At 37.0% G+C, this 19,712-nt stretch overlaps 1 protein-coding gene across 1 annotated transcript; it reads right to left on the minus strand.

Annotated features, from left to right (window-relative positions):
- Window positions 1–1,228: 1,228 nt before the first annotated feature.
- Window positions 1,229–19,275, minus strand: HACD2 (3-hydroxyacyl-CoA dehydratase 2). Its single transcript, XM_026852131.1, has 7 exons — window positions 18,310–19,275; window positions 16,378–16,495; window positions 16,010–16,028; window positions 11,515–11,603; window positions 5,447–5,568; window positions 4,674–4,852; window positions 1,229–3,025 (listed from the first exon to the last, which is right to left on the minus strand). Exons 1-7 carry the CDS (start codon window positions 18,366–18,368, stop codon window positions 2,943–2,945), a joined length of 669 nt encoding a protein of 222 aa, XP_026707932.1. The 5' UTR covers window positions 18,369–19,275; the 3' UTR covers window positions 1,229–2,942.
- Window positions 19,276–19,712: the final 437 nt, after the last annotated feature.

A 19,712-nucleotide genomic window follows, 5' to 3' on the forward strand; every position in this document is an offset into this window, starting at 1 on the left:
GTCTGCTGCAGAAGTTTGGTGATGCTGATAGAAAACATGCAAGCCAAGTAAATAGTCTGTGGGTAAAACAACCCCTCTAGATTTGTGAAGAAGTGCTAATCAAAGCTTCTATTATAAGCTTCACAATAAAGCACGTTACAATTTCACTGACAGATGAGGGGAAATCTGCTCTTATGAGGAAAAAACATCCACACATGTGTCTAAAGTCAGTATTAGGGAAAAACCCAAACTGTGTTAGGGCATCATACTACAGTTGTTCCTCAAGATCACCTTCCAGTGTTTCCACGGAAAATAAACTTGAAAAAGCACTGCAAACTGAAGTGATGGAATTCTTGTACATACTAACTGCATGTTCATACTTCAGAATCTAACTTCATCAACTTTGCTGATAAGATTTTATTATCAAAGCAATTTGATTTTCTTTTAAAAGGGAAAGTAACTATTTTCTTTTAAAAAGCTGTAGTTTATTTGCATTTGTGTGGTAAATTAGTATTTTCAATTAAATATTCCCTAATAAAGCTTATTCAGTAAGCTTTCTCCCTACTAACAGCTCTCTGCTTTTCCACAGTGCCAGTGCTATCTAATAGTACAGATCTGTACTATCTCATCATCTTTATTATCAACAGAGCTATGTTTGTTTCATATAGGAATATTACACAGTCATTTTCTTCTCCAAATTGGACCAACAAATTTGAAAATAAATCTTTTATTTGGGCACAGAAATGATATCAAGAGAAGTTCAGCAGCTGAGCACTGACAATCCAGCAACTTGAGCACATTGGGGAATTAGATCTTTTAGATGACATCCTTCAAAAATACTGACACAAACTCATTTAATACTAGGTATAAGCAAAAGGAGATGTTTTGCTCAGAGGTGGAAGTTTACACTTTTGAACAATCAGTTCAGTATAATGCAACATTCCTCAGATCGCTACAACAAAGTGCCATATAGCCTAAAGCAGTGAATTGAAATTGTTGCATCGCTGAATGCAAAACCAATCTGAGATTGTATACAGCCACAGTGTTTCTTGATTAGAGCCAATAACCATCTCCAAAAGGTTTACAATAGAAGCAAAGATCATACCCTCTTGCCCTCTCCTTGCTTAATCCTGTTTGTGTTGAACAGGAAAGGTGTTATACATGTTACCAAGCGCTAGGAAAATTCAGTCAGACTTTGACAGAGCCAAAGGAAATTACTGAAAAATGCAGCTGGTCAGTTTGGAGAGGGGTTTGTTTTTAATATAGCTCTGACAAGCATAAACAAATTGTAAATCCAGCTCTCCAAGTGGCTGAACAGAGAGCCTGTGGCCTTAGTACTTACTGGCTACATTCAGGGAGAGCTGCAATGCATCAAGCATGGGTAACTGGACACAGATATGGGCCCTGTCCAGGGGGAGGTGCTGGCAGGCACAGCACCACACTAGTATTGCAGGTACCATGATAGTGCACATTTATGCACTAAATCACAATGTTACAAGAGGGAAGCCAGAGAAGCCCTTGTGGTGTCTACTGGCTCTGACTGGGTAAAGATAGGAATCAATAGTGGAATAGTCCTAACAGAGCAAAGGCCATAACCTATATTTCCTTTTGCCTTTACTTGGGTACCTGTTCATTTCCCTGCTCCATTCCTCACCCCTTGCCCACAATCAACAGTTTGTTCATAACTTGGGGCACTGCTCACAAAGCATTAGTGCTTTCTGCCTCACCACAAGGTTTTCTCAGTTCTTTCATTTTCTGTTTTACCTTCCCAAGGGAAGCCTGAGAACCCAAAGGAAGCACCTAGAAAAAATTAACTTTCTGTGGTCTTCTGCTCTCTTAAAAAAGCAGATGAGGGAAGGCTCGTCCAATCTGCAAAAGCAGCATGTAACACATGAGATAATCTGCTTTCAAAGAAGGAGTTTATGACTTTGCAACATTTCAGAAACTGAGTGTCTGGAACTGCCTGCTTGGATATGCCAGAGTGATACACATTAGTCACTTCTAAAAGTTGTCCTGAGGAACAAGGCCTTCAAAATGATTCCACAGTAGATCAGAGTCCTCAACACTCAAAGATGAGTACCACTGAGATAGTGGACAGTGATTAGAGATGATAATTTAAAGTAAAAAAGTGAGAACTGCACCTGTTCCTGGGTGACCTGCCTCCTTATATTCTTTAGATTCATTACTGATATCACTAGAAGTATTACAGTTAGTATTATTTATTCTTTTTTAAATATTTTAAAAAGTATCAAGGGATGCAGCACTTAAAGGAGTTTTAGTATTTCAGATAAGCATTATCGCCTCTGAATTAACATTAGCATTTGAGTAATCAGTTTAAACAAGATCTTCAGAGAACACACTCTCTGAACAGGTCAGATACTCTACTGTTTAAATTCCTAAAGAACTACATTCCCCTCATTTCCCATAATTGGTTTCCTGTTCTTGTTCCCATCACCTTTTAAATACATAACCTACCTTTCTAAATTCACCACTTTGCCCAGATTACATTCTCCACTGGAGTCTCTGACAAAATCCTGAAATATTCCAGGCATACTGTTTGCTTTCACAGCAATACATACAGTTTCTGGCATGCAGTCAAGCACTTTAAAAAGTTATCAGTAATATAATCCCAATTCAAGCATTTAGTGGGTACAACTTCATCACTTGAACTGCAACCTCCAGGCATTTAGAAATAAATGAAAACCATTTAGCACATCATTTAAGGAAAAGGCTAACTGCCAAGCCATATAAAGTTCAAAAGTTTTCTGACGCACTGCAAGCTGAAACTTATTTCAATGTTTTACATCGTGGAATTTCAGTGAAATCAGAATTATTGGTTATTCTTGCTAAATTATTGGTCTTTTACCTCTGACATTTTATCTTGGTATATTCTTTACAAATGTGCTGGGTATTGAAAATCTGCAGCATTCTGATGTTTGAAAAGTTCTGAAAAAGAGTTGGAATTACTCCGACTTCTTGTGTTCTTCAGTGTGGGAGAGTACCTTTCGCCTCTGATGTAGCATATGAAAATACAGCTGAGGAAAGACTGAAGAGAAAACGGACTTAAGTAAATGAAGTATGAAGTGAGGCTTACATGTCAATGTAAGATGCACAGTCACATGCTCAAGGTCACCAATTCTCTATTGAAAGAAAACACACTTACCTGCTTTCTGCTCAAGTCACCTATTTCCTTTTACTCTTTAGAGAAAGTGATATTGTTCTTAGGCTTCAGGTACTATTTATTTTTTGCTAGATCAATCACATTTTTAATTACATGCAAAATGCCTTATTTAACTCTGCATATACAAGCAGGATGTCAAAAGTTTCCTGAACTGCACACACATATAGAAAGAAAATACAGTGCAGGGAGGAAAGTGTCTTTCCAAAAGAATGAAATTTCCAGATTTAATTTCTTTTAATTCTAGTGTCACATTTTCAGGATCTAAAGAACTTCATACAAATTGGTGCCTCTTTCATCTCTTCTCTTTATCCTCCACACACAGCTCTTCCTATTTCTAGGACTACATTACATAGTATGTTTGCAGAACAACTTCTGCGAAGAGCATGGAAAACATACATACATAAACAACAAAAGCTAAAACTGCCATGAGATGCTAAACCTTTGTGAACAGGGAATATTCCTTGTATCTCAGAAATAGCACAAGAATTCCTTCATGTGAAAAGGCACCTGGAATGAAAAGGCTCCAAGCAGCTGGTTCTCAGAGATCAATTCAAAGTAAGAATTGAAAAAAAATAATCAGGAAATAAGAGAAAAACTGCATTCCTGTTACACATTCAGCAAATGATAACAGATTACAGAAAATACCTCATTTAAGAGACAGCAATTTTAATGGAGAAACTGAAATAAAATTTTTACTTGGGTTCAATGTGGGTTCCCTCCCACATGGCCTGTCAGCTATGATCTAGCTACAGCACAAGTAATTAATACTTGTGGTTATTTTGACTAAAACAAAAGATACTAATATGGCTGCTTGGAGTTAATAACATCACCATTTTTGGAGGGGGACGAGGAGAAACAAATGCACGAAAATAGATATATTTTTTTTTAAAAGAACAGCCAGAAAAAAAACCCCAAAAACTTATGGAACCTTGATGTCAGAATTACAAGATGGTTCCCTGAAAGCATTAAGTGCTTGTTACAGAGACAGGCACACCACTAAAATTTAAACCTTTGAATATGGTTTATCATTTGGCATAAACAATGAGGTTTATAGAGACAGCTGCAGATAGCTAACAGCAGCAACACCATCACTACATTATTCTGCATGTTAGACTTTATTTTCACATTTAAATTTGCTAAAGGCTTCTGTGTTCCTACTCCCCATTTCAAAGCAGCAAAGACAAATCTCCATTCCATATACAGAAACATCAACCAGAGATTATGTCAATTCAACTTAACTCAGCGGAAATGGTTCCCTACCCACTCATGCAAAGCCAATGGTGTTTATCTTCTTGATAAAGCACTGAATTTTAAGAAGTTGTTTTGAACTTTGTTCTCCTAGAAGGGGGGGGGGGGGCAATCCCTGCAGTTTTAACTCTGACTTTTTTTTTTTCTTTAGATAATTGTCAAAATTAATTTTGCAAAACTAGTTATATGTCTGTTAATCCCACAGTCATTAGCTTTTCCTGTTACAGCTTTTAATATTAAGAAAACCTAACAAACTCATACTTACTTGGAATGTAAGAGATCATAACCAGGATCAGGAATGTATAGTAGTCAAAAGAAAAATTGTACTTGTTGGGTAAACTAATGGAATACAAGCCAGACTGCCTGACGAAGGGTAATGCAGCATATATTGTGAGTAATTCGCCTGAAACTCCCATTGGATACAATACTATAAACAAAGTGTACCTAGAACAAAACAGTTATGGAAAGGATTAAAAGTTATGACAAACTTGACAAAGTACTTGTTAAGTGCTATTATGGATATTCAAATTTTAAATTCTCAACTCAGTATTTATCTCCCTTAGCTCTTACTTGATTAGAGCATGGCAAGGTATGAACATTATTGCAAGATAAGTATTGAAATCAGCAATAGGTTTTAATTATTTAAAGACTGCCTTTGAGAATCTAAAAACTATCTTTAAACTATTCTCCCCTACACACTTTGTTGCTTTGATTTCCAAACTCTGGTAGACATCATTATATTACTTAAAATGGGGCAAACAGTTGATATTAATCAATGAGTTTACAGACTTTGAAGTACAACCCTTGCATTCAAGGGTTACTGTTAAATGTCAGTTTACTTACTGTTAACCCTTAATGTTAAATGTCAGTTTCTGACAAACACTATCACTTTGTAAATGAGACTGAGTTTTGACAAACTACTCTTTCAGTTTATAATGTAATAAATGTTCTAATTTTTTTGTACTGCAGTTATTTTACAAGATAACTACCTCTGTCAAATCAGTGCTTTAAGGCTATGATTTCTATTATGCCACCTACCTGGCCCATTTGATGAGATAAGGGAGATGGTTTAACAAGCTAAATGTATAAAAAGAATAACGGATTATCTCAGTGATTGTCCAGGCCACTACAAACAACAGGACGCTATCTTCAGTTTGTACCTGTAAGAAAGAAAAGCAGCTCAGTATGAATTCAAGTGTTACTAATTACTCACCAGATCTAAGAAAAGCTCAAAGAAATCAATTCCCATGGGTTGCTTTACTGCATCATTTTAGAGATTAGACTCCAAGAATGAGCTTAAAAGCAACGTTTGTAACAACAGTAAAAAACCCTTCTTATCACGCTCCGTATTTTTCTAGTTGCCTAAGAATAGCTCTGCTTGGTGATCAGGAAAGATAAGATCTCCCATTCTGTACAAGGTAAGTCAGCACAAGAAATCCCTGAAATGCCAAGAACAACTTGTAACTCTTCCCATTCCTATACAGTACCAGCTTCTATTGCAGTCCTATAACTACTTCCTAGTGCAGCAAGCAGAAACAATGCTAACACATTAGTCTAAAACTTGGTATCTGGTTTATACTTTATATTCTGACCCTAGTCCATGCTACTTCTGAGTAGAAGCACTGTTTTCCTCTCCCTACAGATGAGAAACTGGGTCTTAAATTTTGAGCAGCAGCTAAACAGCTAACACCAGGACATAAGTTGGGAGGAGAGAAGAAACAGAAGCTCAGCTTATCTCACCTCAGGTAAGCCTGACAACTACCTGCTTCACTGCCCATTGCTCCTGCTTACTGTATGTAGCATGGTTCCTCTAATGTTATACTCAAGGCATTATTACGTTTCACTGCTTTACACCTCTTAGAGCTTTTATTTCAGACACACATCACTGAGCCAGCTTTTACTCCCTTCATATTTAAGGTTAATTTTCAAAAGCATGTATTTTACATGAATTATCAGATTTGAAGGCATAATTATGATGTTTACGTTTCAGATGGAGTAACAGTGATGAAATAGGGTCACATACCCCCACTACAAACTCTTGAGAGCACAAACATGATTTTTATGCAGCCCTTCCCCCTCAGAATTCTCAGCTGTATGAGTACCTTGAGCCCAAATTTGATGGACCATGGGAATAAAAAGCTCAACCACAACAGCCCACATTCTCTTTTTTCCTCTAACTCTTGAAAAAAGGGAAAAGGAAGTCAGTAGGTGTGGGTGGTACACACTATTCATCTTGGTCAGAATACACGTACAAATGAAAAAAGGAACAAGAAAATATATGGGTCATCAAATCTATTAATAGAAGGGGACTGATCACATATTTGTGCATAAAACACTCATGAAGATTACCCATAAAAAGCTTTCCCTTACAGAGTACAAAACCCAGAAAGATTTATATAGAAATTCTGGGATATCCTGGAATGTAGAGCTGCTTTTAATCTATATTCTACTGCATATAGCATTTCAAGTCACTTTCACTGCATTTTACAGGAAATGCACCTTGTCCTTTTTCCACATTAAACTCTTGATAATTTATATATTAATCTCCCTTACATCAGCATAAAAGAACTAAATCCAAAGATTTTCAGAGAAGAGACCAAATTTATTTTTACTTTGCTACAGAATCCTAATTCTGATTGGGGCCTGCTTTTATAAGCGTGACTTCGTTCTCAGCCTGGAAAGGTTAACAGGTTAACAGCACTTCACAGATGATGCTGTTCCCAGGGAACAACATGCTTCACAAGCACGCCAGAGCTGCATCTTCTGGTCAAATCAGGAGTAGCAGCTTACTGAGCTCATCTAAGCCTATCAGTTATAGGCATCCACCTGCACCCTGAAACTTCACTTCTCTCGTTAGCTAAGGAAGTCAATAAAATCAACAAACAAAAATCTGTAGCTTGAAGTAGCACCCAAGGATGAGCAAGGATAAGAAACTGTGAGGCTAACAGTGAACAATATATGTAGAAGTAGAACATCTGGCAGTTACAACCCAGTTCTACCACAGGAGTTCTGTAACACTGCCTTCACAGGTGTAGCCTTTCCCATCTAATATTAGAACTGTGTTTAGAATTTAGGAAAACAGCTCACACCATTATAAGACACACACACGCACAACACCCCACCCCGTTAAGGTCACTTAAAGAATCACTATCAGGTGACTAAAGAATCACTTAAAGAGTCCCTATTTACTGAAGCAATACTAGAAGTTAGTGGTAGTTTTCATATAAAAGTGACCTATGCAGTTTGCAAATGGTTACATTCTGTGCAGTAAGGAACAGAAGACTACTGTGTGTTTTATCATCCTATTTTAACTACATTCCATGACTCATCATTAAAAAAGTATGTTTCTTACACACTAACAGATCTGTCAGAAGTCTATCACTATTAGAACATATTTTTGAGGACAACTTTCCATTATTTCAAATAAAGATGTCTGAGATGCACATTATCAAACCCCTGGGAACTGATTTACGAAAGAGTCTCTCAAGAGTCTTAGCCATTTAGGCACTGCTAATGTTGCAGTTGTATTGTTCCTCTTCCAAGTTGAGGATAAGGGAAATAAACAGTGGACCCTTAATAAACCATTAAGACAATACTGCCTCAGAACTCAATTTCTCCTCCTCTACCTTTTCATGCCAGTCTTTGAAGGAGATGTGAGACAAAGTCAAAGCACATTTTACACTTTACAACTTATTTGTCCAACTGCCTTAATAAGGGTCAGTCATACCACAGGCACAACTTTTTGACATGTGTTTCAAATCAATTTATCATCAAGGAGGGTCCTGAATATATTTTAGCTTTTCTTCATTACTATGAATATCAGACATTTGTTAAAACAGAAGAGAACACACAACCTTTTAAGATGTAAAGATGGTAATTTGGAATTGACAAAATAAAGCCTGAGAGGTTTTTTACTGTTCTCCTTATGCATGAAAAGGAAAATTCTATAGATTTCTCCACATTAAGAGTAACAGTTTGACAAATTATTTGCAGAAAACTTCAGCTAAACACATAATTAAGCAATCCAGTGCAGAAGAGTAAAACCAGCAGCACTATGCAACCATAATGATGAAACAGCACATCTCCCTCCAGAGTGCTGGTTCTCTGCTACATTATAGGAAAAAAAATAGTGGAAACTTCACAGTAGGCACAAAGGGCCTGACAGACATTTGTGTTATACAGTATTATTCCAAATTTTCACAGATGTAAAGCAGTGATGAATTAGGCTTTTCAACTGCACTTGCCAATGTAGAATTCTGAACTTTCCCAGCATGGACTTCTCTTACTACAACTTAAGTCTTAAATATCATAAAACAAGATGCTCTTCCTTCTTTTAGTATGCTTTACTACTGATTGAAGATGTCAATTCACAACTGCAGATACTAGAGTCTTAATTACCAGCTCGATATGCTGTGCATGTCATCTTGATACCACCCCTTCTGACTGACTGTTCTAGAAGGGTTCCTCTAAATAGATACTATACTTATTTGCAACTTATCTGTAACTGAACCCAACTGGATAAGCATTAATCACTGCTGACACCATTCTTTAATTGCCCATCAGAACTGAGTGCAAAATTATCTCTCAGAACAGAACTCTACGAAGGTCTGTCATCATGTCACCAAATTATCTCATTGTTCAGACAAATCCAAAAAGACAACTTTGAACTGAAGGACACCTTCTGTTCTCCTATGCCTCTACTTTCTTCTAGCTCTTCACACCAGTCTGTTCATTCTCTTCCCTCCTTTGTAGGAGAAACAGTAAAATTCACCAAATCCCTTTCCGATGTAATGACAGAACAATTACAAGTACTGTATTACATGCCAGGCCCTCCTCCACTAAGCTAACAGCTCCTCATACGGTGGAGGTAAGGGGAATCTCATTGCTACCCAAAGAAGTATGCAATGCTTTAACATTTGCCATGCTTTAACATTTATTATAAATATTTCATATTGAATTTAACAACACATCAGCACTAAATTCAACAAAAAGCACAAACATGTTAGTGGCAAGAAGCATGCTTCAAATCACATCACATATCTAGAAGTGTATTCTGACAGAAAGGAGGGATGCAATACAGATGTTTCTTCTTTTATATTATATATGAAAACAGTCTGGAAAAGCAAGATACTGAACAAGTCTCACTCAAAAAGTTAAAGAGGAAAACTGCGTTTTATTTTACAAGAACCTCATCATGCAACTGCATAGCTTACAAGTTCCATAAAGCTGTGTGAGAATTTAATCCTGGACTTCACCATGGAGCTCACTTGTGCAGACAGCCCTTTAGAAAAAGTAGAACACTTGTGACACTTTCAGTACATCTCCCCAGGTGAGGCTGCATGCTCTCTGGTTGGGGGGAAGGGGAGGGGTCAGAATACAGCCTCTTCATATGATTTATTTTCTCTAAATCACAGGTGAAAAACTCATCACAAGATTCCGCATCCTTACCATTCTTATGCCCACTTTCTAAGACATTCAAAAAGGTAACACATAATACAATCTCTCACAAGACTTTTACCAAAAGACCACACAAATGTGAGGAAAAAAACACAAGTCATATTGCTGAAAGAATCCTTATTAAAAAAAAATCCCTGTTAAAAACTGAATGTTAGGCTGGACTTGTTGCTCACATTTTCTCCCATTTTGCTGATTTTCTTTGGTGAGAATGTGGGCATAAGTTTCAAGAAACCTAACCCACAATAATTTTACAGGCTTCCCTTTGATGTCTAACAGACAACAGATGGAATAATTCTAATCCATGCAATCCAACCTTTAAGATTTAGGTTACTTAAAAACCAGAAGGCAATTCATAACAGCAGATTATCTTTGTTCTTTATGGAGCACCAGATACTCCAACATTACACAGGTAGCAAGCAAAACTACAGGCATATTTCTTTTAAAATATTTTATACGTGTGTCTAAAACCTAATGTCTTGGGATTACTTTTTTTTTTCCCCAAAAAAATCTAGTATTTATCTCTAATGAATTAAGAGTGACTAGAATACATATTTGCATCAAAAGTCAAATCCAGGATATAAGTATCTAGAAGATTTTGAGTTTACTGAAAAAAATAACATTCCTCCACTTTAAATACCTTGAAACTAAAGCTCCACATGAACAAGCATCATAATATCAGGAAAAGCTGTTAATTACTACAGTGACTTATGATACCCTAGATGCGGATGGACACTCTGCTAACAGGTTTGCAGTAAGACAGAGGAAGCAGCTTCCCTGAAGACTTGGTAATGAGGCCAGCTCCTTCAGACATTCTCCATATCATCACAAAAGATCTTATGCATATAATGACACTAGATGACCATCACTTATTTCAGGCAACCCTGCTGACACTGGCATCAAGATTAATTTCCTTCTTTAATGAGAAGAAACCCAGTAAGATTCATTGGCTAAAGTAACAGCACAGATGAGGTGTACCTGGGCTACCACAAGGTATTCAGATGATCTGTATCAATTAAAGTGTGCTTAGATTTTTAAATAGCTGTCAGGAGTAATTTTAAAATAAGATTGCTTCCAAAAGATTCTGCAGAGATTTGTGTGAAGTACAGCAATATTTGGTGTGGTAAGTAATGAGAAAAAACACACATGCCCCCAAACCCACCTATGCTTAAATATAAGAAAAATAGATGAAGCACAGAGGGAAGATTATCCTGGAGAGAGATAAAAGAGAACATCCAGGCACTGTTGTGCACAGTTGAGGGGGAGCTTCCACATGCCATGGCAAAGAAAGCAAACTGTGTATGGAAGAGGGGGCAGTGAGGAGGTTTTTCTATTAATTATGGCATTAGTGAGATCAATACTGGAACACTGTCCCAAATTCTGGGTTCCATATTACACACTGGAACATCTTTTAACTTTCAGTAAGGACTGCAGAATCTATTCAGGAGCTAGATGTCTTCAGTCTATTTGATCATCAAGAAAAGATGATGTCAGATTTATTTTTATTTCTTTTGATCCAAAGAAATTCACATGAACAATTTCAGAGGTGGTGATACAAACAGAAGTCATTTTAAGGTAAATAACACAGTGATCAACACTTGCTTTTCAGCATGGGTCATTAGTTTTTCGATCTATTTTGTAGCTTAACTTACCTCTTTTACACTATGTGTTACTGCCCACGTCAGGAAGACCCTTGACATCACTTGGAAAGCAGTCAGAACAACAGAAGAAGGAACAATGCCTGGAAGATATTTTGCAATTAGTAAATATTCCTGACTGTTGGGGTGGGGAAATAAACCACAGATAAGCCAGTCCAGTTATTTGAAATTTTTTGGAAGGAAAACATTTAATTTTGTTAATTTGAGAGTATGAAGTCTGTCCTCTGGTGTGTCTACACAGCCTAATGTAATGCAATCCCCTGTCAAGACTTTATGCATCAAAATGCAAATAAAAGTAAATGGTCTTTTTGCAACCACAGCACATTCCTTAATACACAAATCAGCTCACATGATAAAATAACTTCAATCAAATAGCTTTTGGGATACAGTCTTTCAAATAAACCCTGTTTGATTAAAATATCCAAGATACCCTTCAATACAGTGATTTAAAAGGTAAAAACAATAAAGAAGTTTTGTAGAGTATATCCCAAAAAACAGCAAGCAAGAAGCGTAACTACTTTGAAGAAACACTGATCTAGCCCATATTCTGATAGATACAGTTTATAACTCCTTCCTGGGAATACAACTTTTTAAAAATACAAAACAAAACCAAAGAAATAGCTGATGCATTGGTAGGTACAGAAGCAATTTTAAGTTTTTCTCAAAGAAACAGATTTCACTGGTTCTTCTAAGCAAGTTCTAAGATGCTGATTAAACTGTCACTGAAAGAATCCTACACACCCAGGTCCAACAGAGCAGGAATACTTTCAGACTGCAAGTTACAGAAAATTTCTCAACTTCACAGCACAAAGTTTTATTTTCTTCCAATAAAATGATGAAGACAAATGCAAGAGCAGTTGCGGCTCCTAAAATACAATAAAAATTGATTCTAAAACTAATGCAAATCACAGCAAGCAACACAACAGCCTCAGAAATATGTAAAGACCAAACTAGAAAGTAGAAGAGGAAAAAAGCTAAAACCAAGTTTCACTAGAATTATTTTCCGTTACACAGCCATTGTTAGAATTCTTTCAAAGAAAAAAAAAATCATACATACATATCTCTCTTCAGTTTCATCACATATTGTTTGTAATCTAATTTCTGTTGTAAAACCTCAGGCCAGAATTGTCGTCTGTGACTCAGACAACACAAAAGGGGGTGCTATAAAACTCCATGATCTGTACTCATTAAAGGATTACTCCTAAGATATAACAGACCTTTTCTGCAATTTAGATCATCCCTTCCTAAGCAAGATAACCTAATGTTCTTGCAAAGGAATCTATAAATAAGCCAAAACGACTGTGTAGGAACCATCCAAGATTATCTCAAGTTAGACAAACAAGGTTTTTTATTATAGCCAAGACAATGCCAATCTATGCCAAAAACAGGAGATCAAAATAAGTGACTCACCAGCTACAATTTATGTAAACTTTACTTGCCTCTAATTATTTACTCATTGCACTGAAAAGGTACCTGACAGTCAATTCTAAACTTGGTATTTTTAAAAACATCTGTCACCACTTATACAACACTACACGTGCTAGACGAGTGCTTGACAGAGGGCTCAGCTCAGGTCCAGAACCAAGCAGCAAGCAAGCCATGCCCAAACCTCTTCCAGATCCTGGACTAAGCCTCCCACCTCCAGCTGGAAATCCTCCAACTCCCAAGTGCTACCTCTCTCCCAGGGAGTAACCAACTGAGAACAGGCTGGATGCACAGCTTACAGGTGGAGACCTCGTATCCCTCCTAAACAGATTAAAGCAAGGTCAACCAGTGATGACTTTGGCTTACCAGAGGGTTAGTGGTAAGCATCGCTATGGCAGGATCACCGGCACTGTAGTGATGCTGTAGATTGGGCCTGTACTCACCAAAGCCTCCCTGCTTTTCCCCATCCCCCTTCACAAACTCCCTGTACTACTATTGCTTCTCAATTTGGTGGCTCCTATCAACTCTTTCCATACCAAGTTCCTCCAGGCAGAAGCTCTTCCATGCTATCAATGCCATTCATAGACTTAGGTTCTGTCTGCTACACAAGTCAAGGAATGCATGCTCACTTTGGATTTGCTTGTCCTTCAGTCTCTCCTCTTGGTCTCTGGGCTATGTTACCGCCTCTCTTCATACACAGCTCTCCTCCACCTTTTTTTTTAAAATCTTTGCCACATGCCAAAGTTCTGTTCTCAACCATGCTTGATAGAGACATTCCCCCATCAATCTTCCTATTTTGAAGAACTTGCTTCACAGATGCTAACATTTCAGATTCCACTGAAAAGATGTGGAGAGAAAAGTTATGCTGATACACACAGCCATCTGTCACAGACAAGCTCCTCTATTGACAGAGAATTACAGCTCTAGTTACAGCAATTAGTTTAGCAGGGGCAAAGGAATCTGCAAGCTTCCTGTTTCTCCTTGCATAGAAACTTTTACCGGAGTCAGAAGGACTATAGTAGACAGCAGCAGTGTATCCAGCTGTACAAAAAGCCCTCACTTTATTTAGCTGACAAATGCTTCCATTAACAGAAAAAAAAATCCATGGGCAGTTATAATAAAATAAATGGGTTTTTCATAAAAAAAAAAACTTAGTTAGGGAAAGCAAAAAGATAGAATTATAATGGTATAAAATGCTACAACATTCCACTAATGGCTCCCTTCACTAATATTAAATTGTGCAACCATGGATAACATGGGCTAAATGGATCCACACCTCAAATCAGCTGAGCCAGGATTATTAGCTTTGCACAAAGACAGGCTGGTACAGTCATCTTGTTTGCTGTTCTGCACCAGCTTGGAAGGTGAAACGCAGGAAATTCTGCTATTCACTGATGTGTATGGACATATACTCTAAAGCGTGAAGAAAAAATACTCAAATTTTTTAACACTTCTTAGATTTAGTACTAGTAAACATTGGCATCTGCATACAAGTTTAGCTTAAGAAAACAGTAGAACACTATAGATTTAGGACAGTATACTGGCATTTTATCTGCAAGTATTTTGCCCAGTGTTCTGACATTTAATTTGTCCCTCTTGCAGTATACTTGTTAGATACGACTTCAAAAATTTCATATTACTAATTTTTTTATAAATTTTTAAAAAAGTAAGTATGGTTTATTGTGGTAAAAACACACTAATTGAGATTTAGGAAAATAAAACAGTATTCAAAGGATTGCCTTTGCAGCAGAGGCAACTATATGATACATATCGTTTACTCTGAGAAGCTTTTACATTAATTTGAGGAATATGATAATTCATTTCTTGGGATGATCTGTGCAACAGTCTACAAACTGCCCTTTAGAATATAACATTTTCAGAGTAACTGAATTATTCCAAAAGGTCAGAACTACTTTATCAAATACAGAATTAGACTGCCCTCTGCTGACCAATTTATGTGTACAATTTTAAAGTTTTCCAACTACCATATTTGGTTATTCAAAAAAAAAAAAAATTTAAACAGTAATCCAATATGAACCTACAATCTAATACACCCTCCAGTATGTAGACTATACAACATGTGGCAAACAGCAAGTTTGTAGCTGCAGCTTTAGGAATCTCAATGCCATCTTAGTCTTTAAAAGTGGCTAGCAAACATTCAGATAGGGGTTCAAACACTTATATTTAAAACTACAAGATCAGCTACCTGACATAAGACTGACTCTTTGAAGACTGGATTGTTTAGAAAAATCTGTTAAGCATATTTATGCAGACAGGCACTGCTCCCTTTTATAGCATATTGGCTTTGATCTTGCAGAGATTGCGACACATCATCTATTCTATGAACAAAACATCCAAACGTTCACTACTCATGACAACTAACAAACCAGACAAGATGCAGTCCTGTCACTCAGACATGAGGCTCTTCAGGTTGACTGAACCACAACACTGCTACTGACACTAGGCCACGTATATACATAATTGAACTCCTGCTATCACGCTAACAAACAAGCCTCACAGTACAGGCTAGCAAGAATTAGGTTTTGTGTAATTCTTACTCTCCCAAACAGCTCCATTAAAGCACAGCCGAATTGGGGTTAAAGAGTGGTTACCCCTTCCTAATTTTACAACATGTACCTATGCTCTATGGATGTGGGCAAAGTTCTAGTGATTGAAGTGGGTTTTTTTATTGGATTTTAAATTACTTCCAGCTAGAAATATTTTGAAGAAAGACAGCTTGGTACAGAAGATTATAGGATGTAGAGATTTAGAGTAACGATCTACCATACAACATTTATAAACTGCTCTAAGGTTTGTAGCACTGGAAGAATCTAGATTGAAACACAATGTCAAGTAATTGAAAACCTGTGACACTGTTTTCCTTGTTGTGATTTAACTTGTCAAATTATTTAGTAAAACACTGGAATGTACTTCAAGCAAAAATTAGTTTGTTATGCAAAAATTAAATCTGGCAATTCACAGACCATAACATTTTTCATGCTAATATAGTGCTAAAACTTCAGTCTTCTATAAAAATAATAAAACTGAAAATTTGCAAGCTTACCAAATGCACAGTGCAGAATCTAGAACAAAAAGAAAAATTCAAATCACTACCATTTCAAATGAAGCAATTCTGAAACATTTAGTTCTATCACAAGAGCTTAAGATTCAATATTTGTATTTCAAAGATTAAGTTTAAAATTTAGCTCTGCTGTCCAAGCTAAATAGCAGACAGTAAACTCCCTCACCACTTGCTAGAATAAAAATCCAACATTTGTGAGAGGCTTATTTCTTACATTTACCTTCAAATCACTCTAAAAATGCTAATGAAAAATCAGGTACCTAGAAAGCACTGTTCAACAAAGGCTGCCTTATTTCTCCTAAACAAAACACACAAATATTAGTTGTACTAGGGAAGACAACTATACCTACCTCAAGCAAAGCTCCAGTTTGGAAGAATTTCAGGGGCTTTTCTATTGAATAATAAAGGCTATGGTAGCTACCTTTAGCCAGGTATGCTCGAACTAGACCAACTGCAATAACAAGCCATCTGAAAGAGAGAAAAAAAATCTAAGATAAGGAGACATCAAGCAGGGCATAAATACAAAGAAACCCTTAATCCCTCTTTAGATATCCCAGACAGCAACAGGCATATAACTGTCCTGAAAAATACTTTTTTCCTACCCTCTGCAACACTAAAAATGTTAAATATCTGGATTCTCAGCAAATTTATCAATGTTAAAGATTATGCATTTTTTAAACATCTTTCAGCACCAACCTGATACCAGTACCATTAATGTCTAAGTTTATTTTTCAGTGAGCTGTATTTAATTTACTTATAAAATAAGATTAGCATCACATTTTGTTTAGTTTAAGCAGAAAAGCATTTACTGCTAGTCAAAGATCTCCTACCATACCATAACTTAAAGTAGTATGACAAAGAATTAGGATTCAGAAGGCATTCATTTTAATGTCTCAGTTCAAAGTAAACCTTTAGACTTTATGATAGACCATCCAGCTTAATTGCTAGCATATATTTCATGTGAAATCGTTATGGATAAGTAACTGCAAGGAAACTGCTTAAAGCCCTGAAGGCTGCAAAGGCCATTGCTGTCCCAGCTTTCCTTTATAAGCAACAAATATATGTAGGCCTGTAAATAGTGCCTATATAACCGCAATTATACTATAACCAACATGACCTGTTACCCCTGCTGATTTTCCCCTCAGGTAATTTAGGAAGCAACCTAAAATTTCCTGCAGCCCTGGCTGATGCAGTAACATCTTTCACTACCACAGCCACCCATCATCTGTGTTTGCCCACAACCTCAGAAATTCTTCAGTGAAGTCTAGGGCAAAACACAAAACGAAGGTGGTTACACCCTGGTCAAACACTTCTTCATTTGAAATTAGCATCTATAGTTAACTTTAGTTTCCAATTGCATGTGGCAAACATGGGGAGAAGGTGTTGGTCAATGAGAAGTTGGAATCCTTACTAGTAGCTCCCAAACTTTTCCACTGACAGGCCCACTCTGGCTGCCTTGCCCTCAGCTACTCCTAATGGCACCCTACTTTACCTCCACCTCCCTCCAAACCCAGAAGTGCCATTACAAAGCTTGTGCTCACAGTCACCAAGTATCTCTGCTAACAATGGTGCACCTCAGTAGAAATGTCTGTAGAAAATCCCCTAACTGTGCAATCAGTACCTTTTCACCCTTGGGGGAAAAAAAAAAAAATCTGCAGCTGTGGTTCTGTAACAGGGAAGATGAAGGAATTCCCTTAATTTACAGCATATTAGATGCTTACTGCGTTAGCTTAGGTATTACGAAGTACATACAAATATTGTCCCAAATGTAATTGATTGAAATATACTTCGAAGTTCAGGTTTTTCAGTAAGTAACTCTGGGATCCAAGTTTGTGTTCATAACATTTGTTAGTGCAATTGAAAAAAAGCTATTTCATTTCTGTCTGGACTTCTGAAAAGATAAGTAAACACCAAAGAAAAGCAGAAGTGGGGAGGAGATAAGGAGAATGAGAAACAAGCCCCTTTTTTCAGCAGTGACAAGTTATTTCAGTTAAAGCTGTCTTGTGAAACCAAAAGACAAACATTTGCCAAGTAATTGCTGTTTACAAAGAAAGAATCAGATTAACTTTCTATTTGGAATTCAGTGTAGAATAAACACTATAGTATTAATGACTCTCCCTTGCAACATTGACTGCTGCTTCTTTAGAATAGTAAATCAGAGCAAGTTAACACTATCCTGTTCATATCTGTCAAGTTTCTCTATTTTTCCTAATCTTCTGTGCTTGCTGAGAAACTTTGCTGAATTGAGCAATTTCCTAGGTTGCACAAGATACCTTTCTCACCTGAACTGAGCGACTGGTGAAGCACGTGGCTCCCAGAGCAGCTCCAGCCCTTTGATCATCTCCACCCTCCCGGCCAGATCACTGACTCCAGAAAGACTGTACTTCCCATTCCATTTACTGTCCTTCAAAAAGCATTTAGTATAGATCAAAGTATTAATCTGTACAGAATTAAAAGCTGTGCCCAGTTTGTGTTGAAGGTCTTAGTACCTCTGTCCTGCTTCTGTGACTAAATAATTTTCACCCTCTATGACTAGAGAAAATGGAACAGGAGTAGGTGAAAGCAGGCAAGATCAACTTGGTGTGAAGTTTAAAAGGGCAGCAAGAGGCAGCACTGTCACATGGAAGCCAAGCTGCAAGTTTTTCCAGCTTTCTCTGACCCAGACAATAGGGTCTATGTGATACCAGCTGAAGCTACATTTCATTAATTTACCACTGCCATGCATCTAAACTTTAAAGCTGAACTCTTATACTCTGATGAATCCAAACTAAGGAAAATGAATACTGCATACACACAATTTAAAATTTTTGCTGTCAACTGCTCAGACTTGATAAGCAAGCTTCATGATCTGGTCCTTAATTTAATTCCCTTTCTCCTACAAATTATAAAAGGGTGTTTTCTTATTCAAAGTTTACTGAGGTTCTGCATCATTTGTGCCTGAAAAGGGAGAAGCTTGCTTTGACTCAAAACAACCTGTCACTGAAGACATGGACAATGAAACTCATAACCCAGAACACTTTGTTCAACACTGGTAACATGAATCCTTGAGAATTCAAAAGCTATTACATTAAGATCTATCTAGTTGATGAAATTTTTGAAATTAATTGTTTATACCACCATCAGCTACTTCTACTCAGAAGTACTAGTCAGTTACAGTACTTGACTAAAAATAAGAAACATAATCGCATTTTAAAGCAGCTTATCAAACATTTACATTCGACTAACAGCATGACCTTCCTCCTCACCCCCCCATTCTTCAGTAATTTCAGTCAACCACGTTTTTTTGGAAATAATTTATATGCTGCATCTATGCCTCCAGAATGAGCTTCCTATGCCAGGTCAGGCATGACTACATGACTTCACGCTGTGACAGGAAAATAATAGCTTGACTGAATGCAAAAAAAAAGATGCATTCTTTCTACAGCTTAACGCTTTGAACCACGGTCAGAAAAACCTGAGCAAGTAGAGCTGACAACCAGCTGCAGGACTGGTTATTCCCTGTTGCATCATGTTGGTCCCTTTTCTGAAAGAAAGCACCCAAAACATATGAACCAAATGGTGTATATACATATAAGTATAAATATACTTTTTCTGTATACAATATATTTTTTCTACTGTTTTGCTCTTGCAAAAGACATTGTATTACTAGGAATCCATATCCTACATGCACTATGGGATAAAAATA

Source organism: Athene cunicularia (assembly GCF_003259725.1).
Source record: "Athene cunicularia isolate RWA chromosome 7 unlocalized genomic scaffold, athCun1 chr7_part1, whole genome shotgun sequence".
NCBI lineage: Eukaryota > Metazoa > Chordata > Aves > Strigiformes > Strigidae > Athene > Athene cunicularia.

Coding starts and splice junctions, on each gene's coding strand:
- HACD2 (XM_026852131.1), bottom strand. CDS start 18,368: ATGATCAAAGGGCTGGAGCTGCTCTGGGAGCCACGTGCTTCACCAGTC. Junction 5,569..11,514: donor TAACACATAGTGTAAAAGAG/GTAAGTTAAGCT, acceptor TCTTTCTTACAG/GTACAAACTGAAGATAGCGT. Junction 3,026..4,673: donor TATGATCTCTTACATTCCAA/GTAAGTATGAGT, acceptor TTTTCTCTTCAG/TCTTTCCTCAGCTGTATTTT.